Source organism: Anomaloglossus baeobatrachus, chromosome 12 (genome assembly GCF_048569485.1).
Source record: "Anomaloglossus baeobatrachus isolate aAnoBae1 chromosome 12, aAnoBae1.hap1, whole genome shotgun sequence".
NCBI classification, from domain to species: domain Eukaryota; kingdom Metazoa; phylum Chordata; class Amphibia; order Anura; family Aromobatidae; genus Anomaloglossus; species Anomaloglossus baeobatrachus.
The window spans coordinates 41,422,345-41,443,203 of NC_134364.1; the positions used below are offsets into that span (position 1 = coordinate 41,422,345).

The window sequence follows — 20,859 nt, forward strand, 5'->3', positions numbered from 1 at the left end:
TGGAATTGCCCGACAATAAGCAAGGAGGCCGCTATACTACTTATGCCGATTATTGAAGGGTCCCCGGTGAGAGTAGGGTATATATTCCCCCGACCTCCGCGGGCGGAATATATAATATCTTCCCGAATCTCACTGGCCTCCCCACAATAATCCTTGGCACAATTCGCTGCCACCAACCGATTTACGGTAACTATTAGCCGAACACACAGACGTGGGATTCAAGATCGAGATAACAGAACAGCCCAAGATTAATTATATAATTTAATCAGCCTAAAGCACACTAGAACTACAATATATACAATAGGGAATCTACAGAATATACATATGTCAGAGTACAGTTACAATCAAAGCATGGGTTACAAACAGGCATACACAGTTCCAGCAGTTACCTTGTTGCGTCTGGCCACAGGGGGGCGCTGTAGACCAGGTTTCCAGGAACTCCCTCACAGGTCTTTCCCAACCAGGCCCCCGAGCAGAAGAACACTGGAAAATGGCCGAAGTAGGGTTATCAACCTGGGCAGATCCAGGTCCCCTCCTACCTTAGTGACCTCACAGGGAAGCACTGCCACTCCCCCTGCATGGATCAGAATTATCCAGCAAAGGGGATATTGGCCATAACTTTGCCTGGGAGCGTCGTAGGCGGACGCCAATGCTCTCATTGTGACAGTTATGAATTTAGCTACAGAACGAGGGGACTCATGACCTGTCTGCCAGTTCCCCATTGGCTGATATCACGCCTGGGGCATTTCCCAATGTCCTGCTCCCATAAAAAGGGTGTGCCGGCATCGTCCACATGCGGAGACACCATTTTTATGGTTGCCATATTTATCGGAAATATGGCTTGCGAGATATGAACCATTTTTTACTGGAGTCGTTCTGTCTGGCTATTTCCATAGCCTTGCTAATTAGATAGCAGCTCCTACTACAGGGTGACGGCAGGGAGTCATCCTGTGTCCATTGTCCCTAAGCCACCTAATTTCCATATCACAGGACATGGCCATGGGATTTGTTGCTAAACCAGTTGTGTGAAGGAAAGGGGGGGTGACACCAGGAGAGGGCTTCCTGACATACTTGAATATCATGATTTATCGTCATATCTCCGGATTTACCTCACACACGCACACGCGCGCAGGATTTCCAGGCGCTAACTGTGACGTTGCTCATGTAAATCCATGGTATCACGCCCACAGGGGCAAGATAACACGGAAAGAGGGCAAACTAGAAGGGGCGAAGACTAGTCCCTCTGCTCATTTACAGACAGAACATGTAAGTTATAAAACGTTTTTTTTTTATAAATTCATTTTACACAGTATTACAACACATGGATGGGTAAGAAGGGGTTTTTAGGCCACACATCACCCTGCTTGTAGGTTAGAACGCATATAGGACCTGAGAGGTTCCCCTTATATTCCAGAAAGGAAAAAAAGGTGTAAAATTACTAGTAGATATCAGGGTAAAGCTATGCATAGCTAATTTTGTTGAGACAACATATATTATATGTCTTCTAGACTGATAGTCTGTAATAAAAAGGTCCAATTGTTTTATATTTCCTTTTCTGTTTGGAGTAACTGTTAAAAGGGAATCTGACGGCAGGATTTTACTATGAAATCTGAGAGCAGCATGATGTGGGGTCTGAGACCTGGATTCAAGCGATGTGTCACTAACTGGTCTGCTTGCTGTCATTTTGATACAATCCCTATTTTCTCTGCAGCAGAGCTAGCAGTGCTTGGAATGCTGAGCTGTGTATAACTCCACACACACCACTGATCAGCAGGTTTTGGTTTTTGTAAAGCAGCTAATCAGTGGTGTGGTGGGAGGGGTGTTATGGCTACACAGGTGGCACAAAACACCTACGGTAATCCCATGGGGTTAACCTCCTGCTGATAAAACACTGATTATATTGAAACAGCAACACACAGCCCAGTAAGTGACCACTGGAATCAAGCTCTCAGCCCCTACATCATGCTGCTTTTAGATTACATGGCAAAAAATTGCTGACAGATTCACTTTAACGTATGTAGCATATAAATGCCAACCTGCAGTTATTTCCTTTTTGTAGGCATTCTCAACTCTTATTTACTTGAGTGAAAATTCTTTTCTAGATGAAAGTAATGCAAAGTATTTCACCATCTCTCTTCTTTTTTTCACTCGTTCCTCCTTTTTTTTTGTTTTCATACTTTCTCACTGCTCTCTTTTAATGCTACTGTGACGCCCTGGCCGGGCCAGGTAGTCACAGATAGGGCCCCGCATTACACCCTTCCCTCACAGGTAACACACAGCCAAACATTTCAACCCTAGTCACCCCTCTCAGGGCTTGATAGACACACCAGGGGGTGGAACCAGGCGGTTGGAAGACTCCCACCGAGGAGTCTAGACAGCCTGGGGCGGGAAAGTAAACAGATCAGTTTCAGAGTTCAAGGAGAGTGGAGGTCAGGCCTGTGTGTCTGGGCCTGAGGAAAACTGACAGGTGCCAGGTTAGGAGCCCTGGTGCCTTTAGCTAGGAGGCAGACGGCGGTCTCGTCTGCAGGAGCTGGGAAGACGGCTCGGTGGAACCGAGGTGGACCGGGACAGAGTTGTGGCCCGCCGGTACCGACCCGGGGAACCGACCCGGAAACCGCAGCACAAAGGGGGGTACTCAGACTCTGAAGCTAGGTCCAGAAGTGACTGGCACTAGTTAATTAACTGAATGCGGCCAGGACTATAGGTCCTGTTCCACCCAAAGTCCCGACTGAAGACAACAGCCCAACGAGGGGGATAAAAAGGCCACCACCACGGCTCAGAGATCCCACGAGCCAGCGTCTGCAGGCAAAGGGCACCTTAGGCACATCCCGCCGGGGAGAGGACTCCTGGAGTTGCAAGCACAAGCAGTCTACCGTTCTACACAGGTGCGGGAGAAAGACAGAGACCACCAGCCGGGTGGGGGACCAGAGCGCAGCCGGCTGTGGGCACCGACCACCATCACCTTGGTTTACCAGAGACTCGTGTGTTTACCAATAGTGAGTACATCAGCACCCTGCAGTCGCCCATCTCCCAGCAACGCCCGCCAACGGGTCCCGGGGCCACCATCCCTGCCCACGGAGGGGTTAACAACTTGCTGCGCAACATCTCCCCCGGGCGCCCCGTAACTGCAGCGGTGGTGTCCAATATCACCACACACCGTGGTTGGCGTCACGAACTCTGTACGGCCCAGCCCGTACATCTACGTCCTACACCCACCATCTCATCACCTCCCCTTTACATTTGAAGTGACCGTGAGGCCCCCGGGTCTGGAGACCCTCGAGCCTCCTACCAGAAGGGCCGGATCCGAGCGGCTCGGCTGCTGCCGAGCACGGGGCGGTACACTACATTCACATGTGTATATATGCTTTCCACTTTTTTTTTCCCCATGGACGCGTAAAGTTGAATGGATTTATTCACGAATTTCTGAAAATCACGGTATCAAGTGTGAGATCCGGGAGACTCCGCGCAGGTTGTATTCTGATTTGTTGTTGTGGATCAGATGCCATCATACGAGTCAACGGGGATGGAGACCAGGAGGCGTCCGTTTTGTTTTTGCATCTTGATTTATTTTTTTTGTGATTTAAACTTGAATAAAAATATGTATAGGTTTCCAAAGCCAGATAACCCCATTAATGCCTGTGAGCACTTTTCATGTTTTTCATTTGAGGGACTAGATAAGATAAATGCCTTTAATAAAGCACGTGCTGTGTACTTGCAGATAATAAATATTTGCTATATTCAGGTTGCATTCGGAAAGGATCTTCTATAGGGCGGCTAAAAACCACTTAATCTGAAAGATCAGCTGTCGACAGCCATTGTTCACACAACATGGCACTTGCTGATAATGTAGTTTACTTGATGGATGATTGAAATAGTAACTTGACTTGGGAGATTTCCAAGTCATTGCCTCACGCCATTGTTGTAAGTATTGGTTTTCTTCACAGTCCCTAAACCTTCCTTGGAGAGAGAGTTGCACGATAAATACTAATTAGTAGCCAGGTTTATAAAGAAGAAGAAAAAAAAAAAGTAATTTCTACATGAAAGATAAAAAATATTTAAGAACTATTTTTTGGTTGATTTTGGACAAATGTGTAGCGCCCCTGAAGCCATCAGGGAGCTACAAGGATCTGCATCCTCACCATGATGCAGGGCCTACCCCCTGGGGCCCCGAAAGACCAGTGTCAGTCACACACAAACACTCCAGGTAATCCCAGTTTTCCCCAACAATCCCCCATACAATGGTGCAAAGCTAGGGTTGGACCAGTGGATGGCCACCTAGAGGTGGGGCCAGTCCAGTCCACTAGTTGTCAAGGTGGGAGGGGCAGACAGTGGAGAGTAGTGAGTCTGAGTCAGGAGAGAGAGGAGTGAAGGTGGACGTGAGGAGACGTACTGACAAGGAGTTGACAGTAACCTGGTGCCCAGGAGGGTAGTTGCCAGTGGAGTACTCCTGGAACTACATACCGACGGGGTACTGGACCCTAGGTCGGGCATAAAGCTCCAGGCAGGCCTGTTAACACCTGCACAGTGAGGGGACCATCAAGGACCTCGCTGACCCTAAAAATCTGAGACTCAGTAGCAAAGAGAGAGCCGGGGACAGGACCAGAGACTTCAGCCCCACAGGGTTCATGCTACCGTCATACGAACAGCAGTGGAAAGAAACACCAAAGGAAAGGGACCCCCAGTTGCTCTTCGCCACGGGGACCCACTAACCAGAGACAGGTGCAAGGGAAGAAGGTACCAGATTATTACACTGGTACTAGGACAAAGGGGACCTAAAGGTGAAACCAGCCGGCCTCGGGTGACCAGTTACCACCAGAAAGCGAGTAAAGAACCAGTTGCACTGAACCCCTTGTGTGGACTACCTTCTCCCGACACCCGTCATTACACCTACCCTCTCAGGCCCGGACCTGCTTGCGGAGGGTTTAATATCCAGGCTGCCATTAGCACCAGCCCCAGTAGTGGACATTGTGCAGCGGCGGCTCCATTCACATAACCGCAACACCCCAAGTGGCATCACGTATGAACACTAATCTAATCCCCTGTAAATATACCCCCTTTACAAAAAGGGCCCAGAGCACGGATCCGGGCAACAGCCACCACCGTGACATTCCCCATATGTCCGAGTACCCCATATCCCTGGGCGCGACAAATGCATTGAGGTAGAAGAATTTCGTGGTGGTACACTGACCAAAAGTGGCCCGGCATCGTATATATCAGCTGTAATCTGTCCTATACAACCAGCAATTCTCAATGGAGTTATTGAGTTGTCCCTATAATGCATAAGCATGCCAGGCCTTTGGGAGCAAGAGATGATACTTGAATTTTTTTGTGACTCTCACCGCTGGAGATGGTAAAGCAGCGAGCTGAAGTGGACCCACTGGACCACAGGGGGACCCCAGGCTTACCCTTTAGTGGGAGGGGCCAGATTAAGCACCCACGGCGAGGTGGACACCAGGTGCGACTTCCAGGGCAGAGACCGGGACTGTGGTAGCTGACCTCCAGGGCAGGGAAGGACACAGGTAAAGGCAGGCTGAGTCTCCAGTGTAGACAGGGACCACAAGGGTCACAGAGGCAGACAGCAAAGACACTCATAGTCACTAGCAAGGGTGGGACTAGTAGACTGGGACCACCGGAGTGGCAGAGGCAGATGACACGGCCAGGATGGACACAGTCAGAGTAGATGAGACCAACAGGACAGGACAACAGGTATCTGGTACCACCAAGACAGGATGGACACAGTCACTAGTACCAACAGGGCAGGACGGACAGGTAGCAGGTACCAACAGGACAGGATGGACTGGGACCAGGTGCCCACAGGACAGGACTGGAGCTAGGTACAGGCAGGACTGGACTGGAACCAGATGCCAACAGTGCAGGACAGGACTGGTACTAAATACAGGCAGGACTGGACAGACAGGACACACAAGGACACCTGACAACTAGCTGGCTAGAGCTTGGAACATTAACTAACTAAACAAGGCATTGATCAGGCACGCCCCGAGGCGGCGGAGTTAGAAACAATGACTGGTGCAAGGGGGAGGGGGAAAGGATATGCTTTGGCTAGGCAAAATGTGTAAATCTGGCCCTTCCACTATGTCCTACTGGGCTGTGTAAAAGAACTACAAGATCTACCAGTACTAAATCTATGGTTAATATTAAGGTACAATCCTATTATTGAATTTGCGGTAGGACTGTGTTGTATATTTTGTTATTGAAATCAATAGTAATTAGGGATATTACTGTGTTTTCTGCTAAAATAGTAGGGTAGCTATATGGACAGAAGTATGTGCCCCCTCCACAATACAGCTACAGGAGCTTTTGACATCCCATTCTAAATCCATAGACATTATTATGGTGATTGTTTCCTCTTTGCAGCGCTAACAGCTCCCTTTCTTTTGGGGTGGAATTTTACCAGATTTTGGAGGGGTCTGTGGGAATTTTTGCCCATTCATCTAGAAAAACATTTGTGAGGTCAGACTAATTTTGGAGGAGAAGGCCTGTGTCCCACTAGGGGTGTCCCAAGCAAAATGGAAACCCTGTGTCTAGTGAAAGGGGAGATGGTGACCCCTGACCAAACTTACCGCTGGTCCCCTGGGGTCCCTCACCACCCTAGATAGGTTCCGCACCTATGTGCTGAACCAGATACATGACCCTAGGAAAACCCTAGAGCTGGGCTATAGATGGGGAACATGTGGGATGAGCTCTTTGTCAATCCGACTAAACACTAAAGAAGACACAGGGAGCACACACATGGGGAAAGCACATGAACAACTTATCTCCAGATGCCTCAGGAAGAAGTTCGGCAAAGAGCAGCAACGTTGCTACAGATGAGTGCCAGCCGCCTGCTTGCATCCAGAGCTTGTGAAGGAGCTGAATATCACCAGCACAAGTCAAGAGAAAATGAGAGTATTTAAACACAAGGGGAAATACAGATGATTAGCAGCTGAGTGGAAGAGGAGCTCCGTTGGGTTCTAAAGGGAAAAGTATGAAAAACCAGCAGAAGCGATACCTAGTACACTGCATACTAACAGCAGGAGTAATAGATAGGGAGCATTTTGTGCAGCCAAACCTTGTGACCTTCTATTGCCGGACATCACAAGATTTCTGTCACCCGTGACACACCCATGACAGCCAGGCTCATAAGCTATGTTCTTGGTCATCCCAAAGGTGTTGGATGGGGTTGACGTGAGAGCTCTTTGTGGTTTGTCATCTTCTTCTCCAAACTCCCCCAATCTTGGCTTTGGTGTTAGCAGGAAATATGCTGCTTACAATATTCAAACTCTACGGGACCGAATAATGGTATTAAAAATCGTTTGTCTGTATTCAGTTTTCATCTGCCCATGTACAATGCCCTTTAAACAAAAGCCAAGTACCTTTGTAATATTGTCAATCAGCGCTTGTTTTGGGCAGAAATTTGCTTCTTTGGTGGTGTTCAGTGTTATACGTTCACATTATGTCATTTATCAAATACATAATACTAATTTTGTGTGATAACTCACGACTTGCAAAGGCAACGGGAAATGGTGTATTTTAAGAAAAGCGTGCAAGAAAAATATTTGTATGTGTACAATGAAAATACCTTTTTATCTTTGCTTGACCTTGTGTACTAACGTGCTCAAATTCTGTCTTGTTACCTGGAGACCTTGGCACATCAAACGTCCTCTTTGTAGAAGCCTCTACTTACTGTGCATGTTTTGCTAATATTGACCAAGGCTTCTCAGTCGCCTCCTTCATACATATATGTGAAGTCTTCAAGACGTTCTCTGCTTTTGTTACTATTTATCCATGGGAACTACCTGTGCATGTTAGGCTATGTGCGCACGTCGCGTAAAAACATGCAGTTACGCTGCGCTTTGTAGCGCAGCGTAACTGCATGCGTCCTGCATCCCCTGCACAGTCTATGGAGACTGTGCAGGGGCCGTGCGCACGTGGCGTTTAAGAGCGCAGCGCTTCGGCTACTGCCGAAGCGCTGCGCAAAAAGAAGTGACATGTCACTTCTTTCCTGCGCTTTGCCGGCAGCTCCTGCTCTGTCTATGGCAGGGGCTGCAGGCAGAGCGCATGGAATCGGCTTCACTACGGGCATTTCTGCAGCGATCTAAAGCGCACATGTGCTCTTCAGATCGCTGCAGAAATTTCTGCAGGGCTTGTACGCAACGTGCGCACATAGCCTTACTCTTGGATGAAGTTGATGTGTAAATTGTCATCCATGTTCTGTGATCTCTGACTACCTATAATTTATTTACATATTTTATGTTACAGTCTAAGATCACCCATCATAATCTTATTTCATATTATTATAATAGGGGAAAACAAATATCCATATTCACCAAAGCAGTGATTTTCAAATTATTTTAGACCAAGGCACCCCAAAGCAACTAGAAGACCCAATGCAGAACTCTAACCTGTTCTCCATTCGGCTGCTTCAGTGTGAATGACGTCCAGGGCCGTTTTTAGACAAAGTGGGGCCTGTTTTGAACGTCATCCGAGTGGGTGCAGGCTTGGAGATCCCTCTGGTGGCCAGGAATGGTAATGAAGCTGAGTCTGAATCTGTGACTCAAAAAGGTGTTGGTATTAATTGGGAATCCAGGAAATTGCTGACCAGCCTGGTGTATATAGGAAAGCAGTTTCTACTTAGCTGCCGCCGGTGATAAATCTTTCCTTCTGCCTCTGAAGATGGCTTGGAGTTTGTCCTTCAGTTTCCTCAATTTATCCTGCACCAGAATTCACTGCAGATAATTCTGCAGGTTTTCTTTGCCTAATTGTTGGTTTTGCACCTACGGGTGTTTGTGTTTTGTTTTTTTTCCTCCATTTTGTTTTGTTTGTTTTCTTGTATGTGAGGATCTGGCTCTCTGCTATTTTGGGAGGGCAGTTCCTTCAGCAAGAAAGGGAGTTTCTCCCTGTTCTGATTTGTATTATTTGCACTTAAGAATATTATTTGTTCTGTGATTTTTTTTTTTTTCCCCATTATATCTGCAGTTCTGTTAAAAGTGTCTGGCACAAGAGTACCTGATATAGTGGGGAAAAGTCTGTGTGGTCTTAGGGCCTTTTTTCTATCAAGAGTTTGGTATTTTTTTGCAGGGTTTTTTGCTGACCGCAATCAGTTTTCTTTCCTGTCCTATTGTATCTAGTAAGTCGGGCCTCACCTTTGCTAATCTATATTTTTTATCTGTGTATTGTGTTTTCTTACATCACCGTCATTACATGTTGGGGGCTTGCTATTCCTTTGGGGAGTGCTCCGAGGCAAGTTAGGATTCCTCATTTCTATCTGAGGTGTATCAAGTTTCTTCTGCAGTGATGAGGTGTCTAGGTGTGTTAGGAGCATCCCACTGCTACCTCTAGTGTTGTCCGATATATAGGGGATTGCTGTCAGCTTGGTTTCTAACTACTCTTGTGATTTTTGTTTTTTCCTGATTAATGGGATTTTTTGTGATTGTCCACGGTTACCAGTTCATAACAGGGGCCCTAATAGCTCACATATTGCACCACCACATTTAAACATATAGGTTGTATTTTACATGCGTTGAGTTCAGACCGTTAAACAAGTGCACACGACAATATTGAAGTCGTTCAGTGGTTGTTTCCTGGCCTCTTTACACTAGATGAGGAAAAATGCTGGGCACAGAATGATCACTAGTAGATTAATCTGTCTCGATACAGGATCAGGTTATCAGCAGCACTTCTGCAGTTTGCACCGGGCGATGTCCTGCTGAGAATAAGGATGTTCGTTCCACCATAAGCAATCCAATCACCCGATGAATGAGCAGCATTTTGCTTGCTCGTTGGGCGATTGCCGACATGTTTACACCTATGAACTCTTATCTGTGCATCAAGGATTAATAAATAAGGATGCTGCATACACACAGTATGTGACTCACACTGCATGTTACACACACATAGCACACACACACATGTATACACCTAGCACATACACATATACAAGATGTATACACAGAGAACATTCATACTAACACATACTGTATATATCTATAGGAGTCCATACATCCTGATCTCCTCACTAATATATACCACCAGGAGTCCATGCATTTTGATGTTTTCACTAATCTATACCAGCAGGAGGCCATACATTCTGATTTCCTCCATAATATATATCTCCAGAAGCCCATACAGTCTGATATCCCCACTAATCTATACCTACCAGGACCCCAAACATTATTTTTTTTTTACATTTTTAACATTTTTCTTTTTTCTTAAGTGCTATATTAAAAAGAAAAAAGAAATCTTCTAGGTTTTACAGTGACCACTAGGGCTATTTTAGACTCTTATCTCCTGTTTTTAGAGGTCTTAAGCGGGCTTTACACGCTACGATATCGCTAGCAATTGCTAGGGATATCATACGCAAAAGCACCCGCCCCCGTCGTGCATGCGATTTTGTGTGATCGCTGCCGCAGCGAACATTATCGCTACGGAAGCGTCACACGCACTTACCTGGTCGTCGTCGTCGCTGTGACTGCCAAACAATCCCTCCCTCAAGGGGGAGGGACGTTCGGCATCACAGCGACGTCACTAAGCGGCTGGCCAATCAAAGTGGAGGGGCGGAGATGAGCGGGACGTAACATCCCGCCCACCTCCTTCCTTCCGCATTGCGGCCAGCGGCAGGTAAGGAGACGTTCCTCGCTCCTGCGGTGTCACACATAGCGATGTGTGCTGCCGCAGAAGCGACGAACCACATCGATAATCAACCATTACCGATTTTTGGTTTTGGGACGACCTCTCCATGGTGAACGATTTTCACCATTTTTGAGGTCGCTTAAGGTCGCTGGTAAGTATCACACGCTGCGATATCGTTAATGACGCCAGATGTACGTCACTAACAACGTGACCCCGACGATAAAACATTAACGATATCGTAGCGTGTAAAGCCCCCTTTACTTTCATAATAAGTTGGATTCTATGAATCAGTAACTACTGATGGGCGGACTCGCAGATACCTGGGATATGTGGTAGAGATGAGAGAACCTGAGGTTCGGTTTTCGAAACGACCACCACATTTAAAAATCACGGTTCAGGTTTTCTACAAGCGAACTTCACTCGTGCGAGTAATACTGTGCTCAGATACGCTTGGTGCTCAGCCCTGTGCAAACCGCTTGCAGTGTTTGAACGGCTCACACTGGGGGTAACATCAGCACGATTACGTGTAGTGTGCAACCCAAAAGATTGTTTGAAAAAGCCCACCCACTATCCCCCAGAAATGAATTGCTTATACCTGGCTGTATGTGGGTGGAGACTCAAACTGCTAATCAGTTACTTGCTCCGGTGTTCGGGTCAAGCTTAAGCCTGTGGAGGCTCGGCTCGTTTGCTGCTGGCGAACAGAACCTCCATGGATCCACTCATCTCTAGTTCTCTAACGCTATTTCCAGGTCCTCTCATTATACCTCATGCATATGCACTGCTTCCCCCGCCCACCAGCAGTCCCCACGTCTCTGGTTGCAGTCAGACTCACCACCATCCTGTGTGACAGCGTGTCTGATTGTATGTCAATCAGAGGCGCTGTGTGTGTGACTCTATTGCTGTAAAAATAAATAAAATTGGGGTATGGTCCACCCATATTATAATACCCAGTCATGATAAAGCATATGCTTACAAGCTGCAGTCCCCAGCTTTGTGCTTACCTTAGCTGCATATTAAAATAAGATAACTGCATGTATCATTTAAAAAAATATAAATTAAATAAATAATAATATAAAAAACTGTCGTACAGTCCCCCCAAATTTTTATACCCAGCCATGATAAAGTCGACAGCTGGGAGCTGGTATTTTCAGACTACGGAAACTCATGCTTATTGGCCCCCCAGCCTACAAATAGCAGCCTACAGCCGCCTATGATTCTTGCATCTATTAGACTTTACACAGCTCATCCCGATTGCCCTGGTGCGGTGGCAGCCGGTGTAATAAGGGGTTAATAACAGCCCACAGCTGCCACTAAGCCCAAGATTAGTAATGGGAGGCATCCATGAACTCCCCATTACTAATCTGTAAGTGAAAACAAATAAACAAACACACACCAAAAAAATCCTTTATTTGAAATAAAATACAAAAAACTACACCCTCTTTCACCCATTTATTAACCCCGAAACACCCAGGTCCGATGAAATCCATACAAGGTGCCACGACGATTCCAGCTCTACTACATCTGAAGTGACAGCGCGTGGCCATAAAACGTGACCAAAAAGCGAAGGAAAATCCAGCGTCCGCATATAAAATTAAAACATGACTTTATTGAAAAAATTAAAAACTAGAAAAAAACCATGACAATATTCCAAGTAGACTACATAGTCCGTCGGTAGATGGACTATGTAGTCTACTTGGAATATTGTCATGTTTTTTTTTCTAGTTTTTAATTTTTTCAATAAAGCCATGTTTTAATTTTATATGCGGATGCTGGATTTTCCTTCATTTTTTTTCTCAAGTTCCACCTGAGTGCCGGTCAGGTTTCTGGGCACCGCACCCTCTCACATCTTCACGTTTATAGAACTTGACCGCCCACTGTGGGCTTCAGACAGAGAATGACTGAGCCACAGTGATGCGCCGTCATGTCACTCAGGTTATATGCGGTCACAGCTGGAGGTTCCCACAGTCCTTCACCTGTGACCGCAGGTAACCTGACCTCAGGTGACCTCATTGAACATGTTCTGTACCAAATCTGAGGCTGTATACAAACACTATGGGTAAAGGGTTTCTTTTGATACTACTCTCAAGTGGTCACATAATTGCACTGTCCTGCGTCTTGCTGGCTTTATGTGCATTAGCCCAGGCCACGATCTTTCTGTATGTACACATAGATGATGCATAGGTACACAGCGGGGACTATAGGCAGATCAGGGACTGGAGTAATGTAAGCGATTCGACAAGTAACTGAACAAAGTCTTGGTGACCAGCACTAAAGTGATTTTTTTCATTTTGTAATCTGGGAGGTTTTAATTAAAATGAAGAAACAAACAGAACTTGTGTAGACAGATTGAAGGATAAACCAATCCACCCTTTTGTTTTCCAGCATGACAAGACATTGAACAGGCTTTGTCTTTTTCCCTGTTGATTAGGGTGTAGTTGATTTTCACTGGAACCAGTCCTAGTAAAATACACATGTACTGCACAGATCTGGCTTTTGTTCATCATAAATATTCTTGCATAAAATTTACATGTTCTTGATATCAATAACTCGTTAAAGTGTTTGTTTAATCAAAAACAGCCCTTCAATCTCATCTGATCACTGTGGGTCTGGCTGATGGGACACTGTGATACCAATGTGATATGACTGAAAGAATGAGTGTGATTAGATAGGGATCCTAATCAAAAGATAGTGATCACAGGTATTATTTGATCCATCCAAAACTCAGTATCAGAGAGGTGTCCTCTGGTTGACCCAATTTCACCATGATTAAGAGTATATGTGTTAGTAAGTCTTGAACAAACCACTATGAGGAAGGAACGCTTACAGTTTAACATGCAGGAAACTCGTGGTTAGTTAAAGACATGTGTAGGAAACTGACATGTAAAATTCACGGCTCATTGCAAAATATCCAGGAAACTAGTGGTCAGCCAGTGGTCAGCTGGCAAAATGTGCAGGAAGCTACTGGTGCCCACAGCAGTGTGTGATCAGGTTATATGACCATGACTCAGCAATCACATGCTTGTTACCATTTGCAATACTCAGTGCACACGACGTACAAAGTTTCCTATAAAAATACAGGGCTCGCTTAGTGAGATTAGGGACATTTCCAGGACGCTCAAAGTGGACGCACTGCGCCTGTGATGCAGAGGCCGGATTGTTTTCCTTCTCACTAATCGAGTCCCTCCGATGAGAAAGGCGTGCTACAACATACGGTAATGTTGATGCATATTTCTGTTATTGTATAAGATTCTATGACTATAAAGTAGTTCTAATGCCTATGTACCATTGATTATTCATGTGCTATTAAAATAAATAATATCTTGCTATAAAGAATCTTAGTATTCGTGCCTGATTAGGATATCAGTGAGCACTTCGTAAGTACGGGCTTTATGCCCCTTTTTTAGGAGAATTTAGCAAGACAGGCACTCAACAATCCCTCTTATCACTGGGGAAGCTCCTGCCCTCTCTTAAGCTGGATCCTAATTTTTCTGGGTCTTCTTTCCGTGGCGAGCCTAGATAGCTAAACGTTATCATTAGTTACAGGGTGTGTTTTGGGTAGAGCGTAACTAGATAAGTGTCTAAATACTTTTGAACATATATTGAGAAAAAATTCTGTGTGTATGTACATATAATATAGTGAGTATAAACATATAATCCTTCATCATGTAATTTAAGATTTAACTATTTTTAAAACAAAATAAATTATTTGATTTGGGAATATCAAACACATAGTCAATGTTACAAAACTGTTTAAAAACATGATCTGAATTGGTCAAGGAGCTCAATCCTAAAAGACGGCAACAGATATGACCAGACGTGTTCTCTTGTATTAAGCTCCTATGTTCTTTTTATTTTTTGTGTCTTCAGGTATTCCAGGACCTTGGTACCACAATTCTTTCAGAAGCCATTAAGGGCTATAACGTGTGTTTGTTTGCCTATGGACAGACTGGCTCAGGGAAGACGTACACCATGATGGGCACTCCAGTAAGTGATTGTACATTCATGCATCAATATGAACTGCAATAAGCCCCATTACAGGTTTATATGAGGCCTATTGGCTTGCATTTCATTTGTAAAGATTATGGAGCAAAATTGGCACGTTCATCTTGCCATCTGAGACTCCTTACATTAAACGTTATTCCCTTTCCTTTGATGCTGAAAGGGTTAATATTAGTTTTGCTTTCCAGCAGCTTTTGACTCCTAGCCTCAGGTGCTTCCAGTGACCACTCCCTTCCCCATTATATGGTCACATCTCCCAGTAGAGGTATTCTGATTCTTTCTGAAGCTAGGTCTCGAGGTGGAAGGAGCTGCTGGAGCCCTTGTTGCAGTGTAGCGGTGTGTGACTGCAGCCATAAAGTTGGGCTTTATCCTTTATTTCCTCTCTCATACTTTCCCTTCTTGTTGTATTAGTGCAGTGGAGGTACTAGTGATCCTCACCTGCCAGCTCACTAGCCAGGGTTATTACAGAGTCTCCCAGGGCCTCAGGTATCCTGCTCGGCGACAGATGTGGAACCTGTATAGGCTGTGAGAGTAGGGTACAGCTAATGGTGAGAGCAGGAGGTGTCCCATCATCCCCTTCCCTAGCACCAGGGCCCACCATTGTTAAAGTGTCCCCGGTGTACCCCTTGTTTGTTGCGGTGAAACCAGTTTGTTCTTTGTCTTCCCCCATGCCGGACCTTCCCCCAAGTCCATGCCTGACAAAAATGCTCAGTTTTTTCTATTCCTGGAGCTTGGAACTATTCTTGTGATTTGGAATGTGAAGACAATACTGATGCCTCAGAATCCACTCTAGTCCCTGCTAATTTACCATTGTGTATCTTTATATTAACTTTTATTTTTTTTTTTATTTAAAATAATGGCCTATAAAATCATATCTTCATTCATTTACAGAAAAAAAAATGTTAACTTTTGAAATGTAACAATAGAACAAAAAAAATAAATGCTTTGTCCTTTACACCCAATATGGATTAGTTTCTAATGATTTTTGCAAGTATGTTGTGTGATTTCATCAGGCGTATGATTTTGTTTTATTACTTTTTTTACTGTTAAACTTTTTTTTTATTTTTTCATTTTATGTTGTCTATATAGGCATCAATTGGACTGACTCCACGCATATGTGAGGTAAGTACATTCTGCATTTTAAAAAATAGAGTACATCTCATATATTTAGTAAATACAGGCAGGAATTCCAAATAATAGTAAATTCACATATAGTAAATATAATTGTACAGTACGCGCAGGGATGTGCATGCAATGGGGTAAACACAGGCATAGATATTCATATAATAAAATACAGGCACACACAGAGTTCAAGCATGCGTAAACATATTATTAATGCAGGCACACAATCCACTACATAACGGTAAATATGCAATAAATATAGGTAAATACAATAGACAACACCCAAAGGAATTCAACTGAAAGTCATGGTATTTTTGCATACTTTATACTGTACAACAAAGAGGATCTGTCACCAGCTCAAAAGTGGGCAGTTTTTGCACTTATATTACATCTGCTGCTCCACATTATTATTATTTATTATTATTTATTTATTTTAACCCCCATACGGTTCCGGAGATATGGTGATTATTATTTGCTGCTAATTTTTATGCATTTAAGCAAGGGGGCGTGTCTCACAGGATTCCCCCGGGGGCGCGGCTCACACGATTCCCCCCCGGGGGCGCGGCTGACAGGATTCCCCCGGGGACGCGGCTCACGGGATTCCCCCGGGGGCACGGCTCACGGGATTCACCCATGGGGGCGCGGCTCTCAGGATTCCCCCGGGGGCGCGGCTGACCAGATTCCCCTGGGGGCGCGGCTCCCAGGATTCCCCCGGGGGCGCGGCTCCCAGGATTCCCCCGGGGGCGCGGCTCCCAGGATATCCTGGGGAAATGGCTCCCAGGATTTCGCTGGGGGTGCGGCTCACAGGATTCCCCCGGTGGCGTGGCTCACAGGATTCACCCGGTGGCGTGGCTCACAGGATTCCCCCGGTGGCGCGGCTCACAGGATTCCCCCGGGGGCGTGGCTCACAGGATTCCCCCGGTGGCGCGGCTCACAGGATTCCCCCGGTGGCGCGGCTCACAGGATTCCCCCGGTGGCGCGGCTCACAGGATTCCCCCGGGGGTGCGGCTCACAGGATATCCCGGGGGAGTGGCTCCCAGGATTTCGCTGGGGGTGCGGCTCACACAATTCTAGGGGGCGTGGCTCACAGGATTTCCCTGGAGGTGCGTCCCACAGGATTTCCCTGGGGGCGCGGCTCACAGGAGTCCCAGGGGCGAGGCTCACAGGAGTCCCAGGGGTGCGTATTTGGGCTGCTATTCATAATTACCAAGTGTACTACACCCACTTAGTGTAGGCCATGATAATTAATGCTAATGCCGGTATCCTCCACTCAGCTTTACTAAATATAAATGCCCATATCTCTGGAACCATTTGTCAGATTTTTAAAAAACCATAAGCAGGGAAGCACCGTGAGTAAAATAAGAGCAAATACTGGTCATTTTGGACCGGTGACAGGACCTCTTTAAATATAATTTGACTTACATATGTGTACATTATGGTCATGTTTTCCAATCCACTGTTGCAGGGTCTGTTCAGTTATAATGACGGCTCTCCAGGCTCTCCATCCTCAAGCCGGATTGAAGTGAGGTGAGTCATACTCAATGAAGAAAGTTTTTCCAAAATATTGGTGCTTTCTTGGTGTGATAGAAATGCAAAAGACCTAAGACAGGTAGGGCATATACACCGGATAATATATATATGAGTGAGTGTGTGTATATATAATATATATATTAGTATACACTTGAGACTGGATGTCAACAAATTTTCTGAGAGCAACATAATATAGGAAGAGACCCTGAATCCATTGATGAATCCAGTAATTTACTGAGTGCAGCATTTGTGACAGAATCCGAGTTCTTAGATGCAGCACATAGCAGAGCTCACAAGGCTAACCCCGCCCACACCACAGCTCCCTGTGTACATTGTATATTTACAGTGAGCTGCTTATCAGAGGAGCAGGGGTTGGTTGGACCAGGGTTCAGTGCACTACAGTCCTGTCAGTGATAATCTCCTGGTGATAAAAGCTTCATTGTAAGTAAACAACATGGCACAGCTTAATAAGTGACACATCACTAAATTCAGCGTTTTAACCCTTACACTATGCTGTCCTCAGATTAAATAGTAAAATTCTCCTGACAAATTCCTTTTAAGTGTCATAATAGAGAGCAGCTTTACTATTTACTTTGCTAAAAAAAAATTATACAGTACTTTGTTTTTCTCAATGGATTAAATAAAGACCTAACACAATTATCATCTAAGGTTGGTATGTAGTAATCATTTTAAAACTTTTTTGCTTAAGTTTTCTAGAAATTTATAATGAACGTGTCCGGGATTTACTGCATCAATCTGAGCAAAAGAAACCTTATACACTGCGGGTCCGTGAACACCCAGAGAAGGGGCCATATGTGCAAGGTATGAAGGGGAATGGGCCAAATGTGCAAGGTATGATGGGGAAGGGGCCATATCTGCAAGGTATGATGGGGAAGAGGCCATATGTGCAAGGTATTATGGGGAAGGGGCCATATGTGCAAGGTATGATGGGGAAGAGGCCATATGTGCAAGGTATGATGGGGAAGAAGCCATATGTGCAAGGTATGATGGGGAAGAGGCCGTATGTGCAAGGTAAGATGGAGTAAGGGCCATATGTACAAGATATCATGGGGAAGGGGCCATGTGTTCAAAGTATGATGGAGAAGGGGCTTTATGTACAAGGTATAATGGGGAAGGGGCCATATGTTCCAAGTATGATGGAGAAGGGGCCATATGTGTAAGGTATGATGGAGTAAGTGCCATATGTGTAACCAGTGCTTTTTTTGTAAAAAAATATTTGCTGGTACGCATCTCTAAGACGAGGAGTGTGTGTGGGGGGTGCTGTTAGGCGCCGGCGGCCAAGATTGAGGAGGGGGGGTGGGGAGGATCTGTCAGCCGGGCCGAGTTTGAGGAGTGGGAGGGGGTGCTGTCGTTGCTGTCGTGCTGCGGGGAGATCCTGTGCACGGTTTACTACATACTATTTACGGTACTGTATGCTGGAGAGAGAGGCAGGGGGTGCAGAACTGCAAGGCTCAGCATACTCCATCCACTAGTGTATGCAGGAGAGGCAGGGGGAGCAGAACTACAAGGCTCAGCATACTCCATCCACTAGTGTATGCAGGAGAGAGAGGCAGGGGGAGCAGAACTACAAGGCTCAGCATACTCCATCCACTAGTGTATGCAGGAGAGCAGACAGCAGCTGCCGAACTACAAGGCTCAGCATCCTTCAGCCAAGACTGTATGCAGGAGTTTTTTGCCCAAAAACGTAAAATGTAAAAAAAAAAAATAAAAAATGACGTGGGCTTTGCCATATTTTTGTATGCTAGCCAGGTACAGCAGGCAGGTACGGGCTGCCCCCAACCCCCAGCTGCCTCTTTGTACCCGGCTGAGAACCAAAAATATAGGGAAGCCCTTATTTTAATTATTTCATGAATTTCATGAAATAATTTAAGAAAAAAAAATGACGTGGGCTTCGCACAAATTTTGTGTCCAGCCAGGTACAACTAGGCAGCTGGGGATTGGAATCCTCAGCGCAGAGTGCCCAAGCTTTCTGGGCACCCCTGCGGCGAATTGCAGTCCGCAGCCTCCCCAGAAAATGGCGCTTTCATAGAAGCACTATATTCTGGTGCTGTATCCAACTCTTACAGCGGTTCTGGTGACGGGTGGCTCGCTGGGTAATAAGGGTTTAGGGCCAGCTGTATGTTATCAACTGGCCCTAAACCCGAAATTCATGGTGTCACGCCAATATTAGACATGGCCACCATGAATTTCTTGTAAAGATAAAAAAAAACACAAGACAGAGAAAATATTTTTATTAGAAATAAAACACAACACAATTAGTGACTCCATCTTTATTGAAATAAAGAACCCCCCTCCGCAGTAATTCTGGGTCAAGGATCCCGCGCCATCCAATCCGGATCCAATATCATTTGATCGGTTTGCTGGAAGGCAAAGCGATCAGATGATGTCAGGTTAAAGGACATGAATCACATCACACATAAGCTGATTGTATAAAAGCCGTTTAGAAAATCAGCTGATGCATCAGTGCAAAAAAAAACAACTACTCACCTGTCTGCAAACTCCCGGGACACGACTGATCGCTCCAGGAGCCGCCGGTAATCAGCTGCTGCAGTCACCTCAGAGCATCACCTGATCGCTTAAACCAGCTGGGCAGTAAAAAGTCGGCCCCACCGCTGGACTTAGACTGTCAGCTGATGCCATAGCGTGACTGCATCAGCTGATTACCGGCAGGTCCTGAAGCCGATCAGACGTGTCCTGGGAGGCTGCAGACCGGTAAGCGTGAGATTTTTTTTCTCTAGTGTTTCCGCTTAGCAGCTGGGAGCGTACATGGCGCCAGTGGTAGCAGGCGGAAGCAGGGGGGGGTGAGCACTGGGTGATGGGACGGGGGGGCGAGTACTGGGGGACCTGATCGCCGGCGGCAGGTTCAGCACAGTGATTACAGGGCAGGTGGGAGGGAGCGGAGGTCGGTGGGGGAGGTTGAATCGGACGACGGGGGGCAACGGAGGTCGGGGTGTGGAGTGGAAGACAGCAGAGGGGAGCAAATACCTTACCGGATGGCAGCAGATCGGGGTGACCGGCTGTAACATCGATCTTCAGCGTCCATGAACATCTTGAAGAGGGCGGGCACCCACCGCCCCTCCACATCTGATTGGAGGGATAGCGTCACATGGATGCTAGCTCCAATCAGATCGGAGGGGGGGGAGACACAGGGTCACCCTGCTCCAGCCAATGGCTGATGATATAGCAAATTTACAAATTAGCCTTGTGGACAGAGCCAGAGGTACTTATCCTCAGCACTCTTCAGATTTTCCGGTACGCCGTACCAGCGCGTACCACCGCAAAAAAAGCACTGTGTGTAAGGTATGATGGAGAAAGGGGCCATATGTGTAAGGTATGATGGAGTAAGGGCCATATGTGCAAGGTATGATGGGGAAGGGGCCGTATGTTCCAAATATAATGGGGAAGAGAACATATGTGCAAAGCATGTTAGGAAGGGAACAGCCGTCGGTAGACCAAATCACATATGCCACACAGCCCACATATAGGGAAGCTGATGGCTTCCCCAGTCACCCAAAATTTCCACCATGTATTTATCTTTATACCCTTCATAACAAGCCC

At 46.0% G+C, this 20,859-nt stretch overlaps 1 protein-coding gene across 1 annotated transcript in view; it reads left to right on the plus strand.

The window, feature by feature from the left end:
* The window catches only part of STARD9 (StAR related lipid transfer domain containing 9), a 252,380-nt gene that overhangs the window by 93,503 nt on the left and 138,018 nt on the right, over nt 1-20,859 (plus strand). Inside the window, exons 4-7 of the mRNA XM_075330480.1 lie at nt 14,497-14,613; nt 15,718-15,750; nt 17,216-17,277; nt 17,990-18,102. Of these exons, the coding sequence (XP_075186595.1) occupies nt 14,497-14,613; nt 15,718-15,750; nt 17,216-17,277; nt 17,990-18,102 (325 nt within the window). The remainder of the gene's footprint in view (nt 1-14,496; nt 14,614-15,717; nt 15,751-17,215; nt 17,278-17,989; nt 18,103-20,859) is intronic.